Source organism: Harmonia axyridis, chromosome 1, assembly GCF_914767665.1.
Source record: "Harmonia axyridis chromosome 1, icHarAxyr1.1, whole genome shotgun sequence".
Taxonomy (NCBI): Eukaryota; Metazoa; Arthropoda; class Insecta; order Coleoptera; family Coccinellidae; genus Harmonia; species Harmonia axyridis.
Genome location: NC_059501.1, coordinates 32,821,645 through 32,825,217, shown reverse-complemented (window position 1 = coordinate 32,825,217; position 3,573 = coordinate 32,821,645). Strand labels below are relative to the sequence as shown.

General features: G+C 29.9%; 1 protein-coding gene across 1 annotated transcript; it reads right to left on the bottom strand.

Moving 5' to 3' along the window:
* Nucleotides 1–1,104: 1,104 nt before the first annotated feature.
* Nucleotides 1,105–3,177, bottom strand: LOC123681216 (THAP domain-containing protein 1-like). The gene is made up of 3 exons (XM_045619474.1): nucleotides 2,767–3,177; nucleotides 2,268–2,457; nucleotides 1,105–2,197 (listed from the first exon to the last, which is right to left on the bottom strand). Exons 1-3 carry the CDS (start codon nucleotides 2,835–2,837, stop codon nucleotides 1,871–1,873), a joined length of 588 nt encoding a protein of 195 aa, XP_045475430.1. The 5' UTR covers nucleotides 2,838–3,177; the 3' UTR covers nucleotides 1,105–1,870.
* Between the last annotated feature and the right edge of the window lie 396 nt (nucleotides 3,178–3,573).

Below are 3,573 nucleotides of genomic sequence, written 5' to 3'. Positions count from 1 at the left end.
AAATCGGTATTATTTTGAAGAACTAAAATATTTGAAATAGAGTGGTCAGAAGATTTCTATATTTTGATATTTTTTCTGCTCTGTAATAAGCATTTACGCCAGTGGCGTGTATTTGTGATAACTTAATAATAACATAAAAATTGTTAGCAATGTCATGCGACCCCTTTTCAACCACGCCACTGAATGAATTATCGTTTTATTCTGCGCCATCTATAGCTCATGATTCAGCGCTATCTATTATCGAGTTCTCCAAATCCAACTACAGTAGCGACCCCTGGTGACTATTTCCTTGCCGTCAAACGGCGGTTGGCTTACTATCCTTTCCTTATACTATGCTACTACTGTCCACTTGTCTATGTTGACTGTTCAAAGCTTGATCATTAATTTTATTGACATTTATATATTTTTTGACATTATTGGTATTTTACTCATAAGTTATTCATATTTATATAGAATGGATTTTTGGGAGAATTAACTGAAGATGAAGGTTTTTTGGAGCTAATTGATAACATACAAAATCCGAGATTGATACAGACATATAGAGAACGCTCAAATCATTTTACAAAGTGGAATCAACTTCAATGATCAGTTGAACTCATAGACCTAATATCACATTGATATTATGTCTAATAATGGTTGAACTAAAGTCAATATGAGTTGGAACAACGCCCGTTCTTTTGAACTGAGATCACCAATAACTAAGTTGTGTTGATCTACTGATGAACGTTGTTTTGTACAACTCGACCTTAAGTAATTGATATATCTGCTATCTATATATAAAATATTTGATATATGTAATGTATCGATACTTCCGAAATCACAGTCTGTTAGAGAAAAAAAAAATTTGAGATAATCAATTTGAATATAGAAAATTATTCGAGTTACAATTTTTTCAAAAAAAAAGGAAAAGACGATCTATCGAAAAACATATACAATATTAGATTTACAAATTTTAAAATCAACAGGTAAAATAGGAATTATTTTGTTTATTAGTGTAAAGCATTTCTATATAAAACAGAATAATTTGTTCCATTTGAAATATACTAGCAAAAAGTAACGAACTACTCCCGCCAATATTACTTTAATCAAAATGAAAAATTAAACAATGATAAATACTGGCTTTATTATTTTAGAAGTAACGATAAGGTTAGATAGTTTATACAATTATTACAAAACCAATATTTTTCTATTCCAGGTTTTCCCAACTCGTATGAGTTTTATGCTTTTGAGAGATCTCACAAAGGCCTAGGAGATTTGGTTAACAAAACAGATATCATACCTCCTACATTTCTAGTTCTCATATTATTGATATTATTAATCATCAATTTTCAGTTGTAGTCAACTTCTTGATAACATGGTTGTAAACTACAACCACTAGATTAATTATTATTAATTAAGAGAAATAAAATGTTTTAGGCATTGAAAGATCTCTACAAGGCAGGGCGTAAAAAAAGGCACTTTCAAACATCTTGCACTACAAAAAAAAATTCCTAATTCCAATTTTATCTTCATTTAATATCCTCATATTTCTTGTTGCATAAAATCTTCAAGTTGAAAAGAGTTTGTTCATAAGATCTATACAGCTTCTCCATAAACATTAAATTGATGCTACTATAAATATTTATATCAATCAAATGAAAATTTCTAAATTCTTATTGCCTGCTACTTGTAAACTCCAAATAAGCATTTTCAATGAAAAATTGTTGGTTTGTACATTGAAATCAATTAAAAAAATCATATGAGTTGATAAACAACTTGCTCATTGCATCCTAGTAAGAATCATATCATAATATATGAGATGTCATTCACTGATACTGGAGACTAGTTCAAAAATAATTTATATTTTGATATTGAACCAGCTAATACTTCTTCAAAAGCTTGCTTTATTGTTTTCAAAATGATCCAACATCACATCGCAATGTTCCTCTAGCAATAAATTTTCATTTTTCAAATCCATCATCTTTGTTTTGAGGGAAGATATTTCATTCTCCTGTTGCCAGATAGTTTTCTGCATTGTACGTATTTTGTTTCTTTGTAATTCATTTACTTTTTTTAAGTAGCTGATTGTCCTTTTTTCTCGAGGAGTTAATCGTTTTTCCTCCGAAATAGATATTTTTGGAGGAGAGGAAAACTTTATTTCAGAAGTTGATTCAGTTGTGGAGTCATGGATTATTTCTTCCTGGTTAAATGATCTCACCTAAAAAAATTTTTCTATAAATATATGGAAAAAAAATGTTTTCTCATCATCACCAATAATATTTACTTACCCATCTATGACGGTTCACTACTATTGTGGGAGAAGCATTAGGAATTAGTCTTACAGATGCCTTATATGATCTTTCAAAACAATCATCTCGAAAATGTCGGGAACATAATAGACTCCTTTTGTTAGGAATAAACCCAGGCTTTTTGACAAAACTAATCCATTTCAGCCTTCGATTTTCATCTTTAGGAAAACTAAAACAATAATTTTGACACATTTATCCATAAAAAGGAGAAAAATAATGAAAAATTTATTTTATATGTGTACAATATACTAATCAGTTCCAGAGAACGGATAAGAGAACTAATCATATAACAATTCCTGAATAACATTATGTTATTAATTTTCATAACGTCTTTTCCGAGGAATTCGACTAGTACTACTTTTCCAATCTTCACCCATGGTATTATATAGAATAACCTTCAAATGCATATACTTCAAAATTGAAATACGTTTTTTCCTTGAACAAAATAAGAAATTAATTGAATTTCGGAAGCTCCTACCTGTGAAATGTTACACCAGAATTTTTATTTGTTGGTGTAATTGAATAGCCACAAGCTGCACAACTAACCATTTTATGGTAATATTCAATAACACAAAACAGAGTAATCGCACTAATTCATGCAGGACAAGCATGAACTAATAAACTCTCTTTTATTATTAATACAAGAATAATAATTAGAATACAGTTCTACTATAAAAAATTTAAAATCACCCAACCATCAAATAAAAGTGCAACCACAGACATAATATCAAATTGATATTAGGTCAAAGAAAATAATAGTGAACTGAATAGTCAGATAAATGGAGTATCTACTCCATATCTCTGTGAATAGAGAAATGGAAAGGACTCGTGGGAATGGAGGATGAAAAGATGGAGAATTTGTAGAATAATCTTCCCGTTTTGAAAGGATTCCATTGAACTGACTACAGATAACAAAGTAGATTGAGCATGGTCGTCGCCAAAGGGGGGCAGGTGGTGCCGCAGCACCCTCCCTGATTATAAAAAATAAATATATTTATAATTGAAAGAAAAATAGAGCTGATAATATAATTTGTGTTGTTCTGATATTTAGATTTCATTGATTATTTGGATAACTAATCGATTCAGCTTTTTGGAGCTGAAAAAATAATTTTAATAATTCCAGTCCAGCAATACAAAAGTCTTGTTCATTAATACGTTGAGGCGAAGTCACAAATAGATCTTAATATATTCTTTAAATAATAAACAGACTGAAAACCTCAGATAGACTCTTGGGTTGCATTTAATTTCGAACATTACTACGACGAATAGGACACAAGAGCACTCA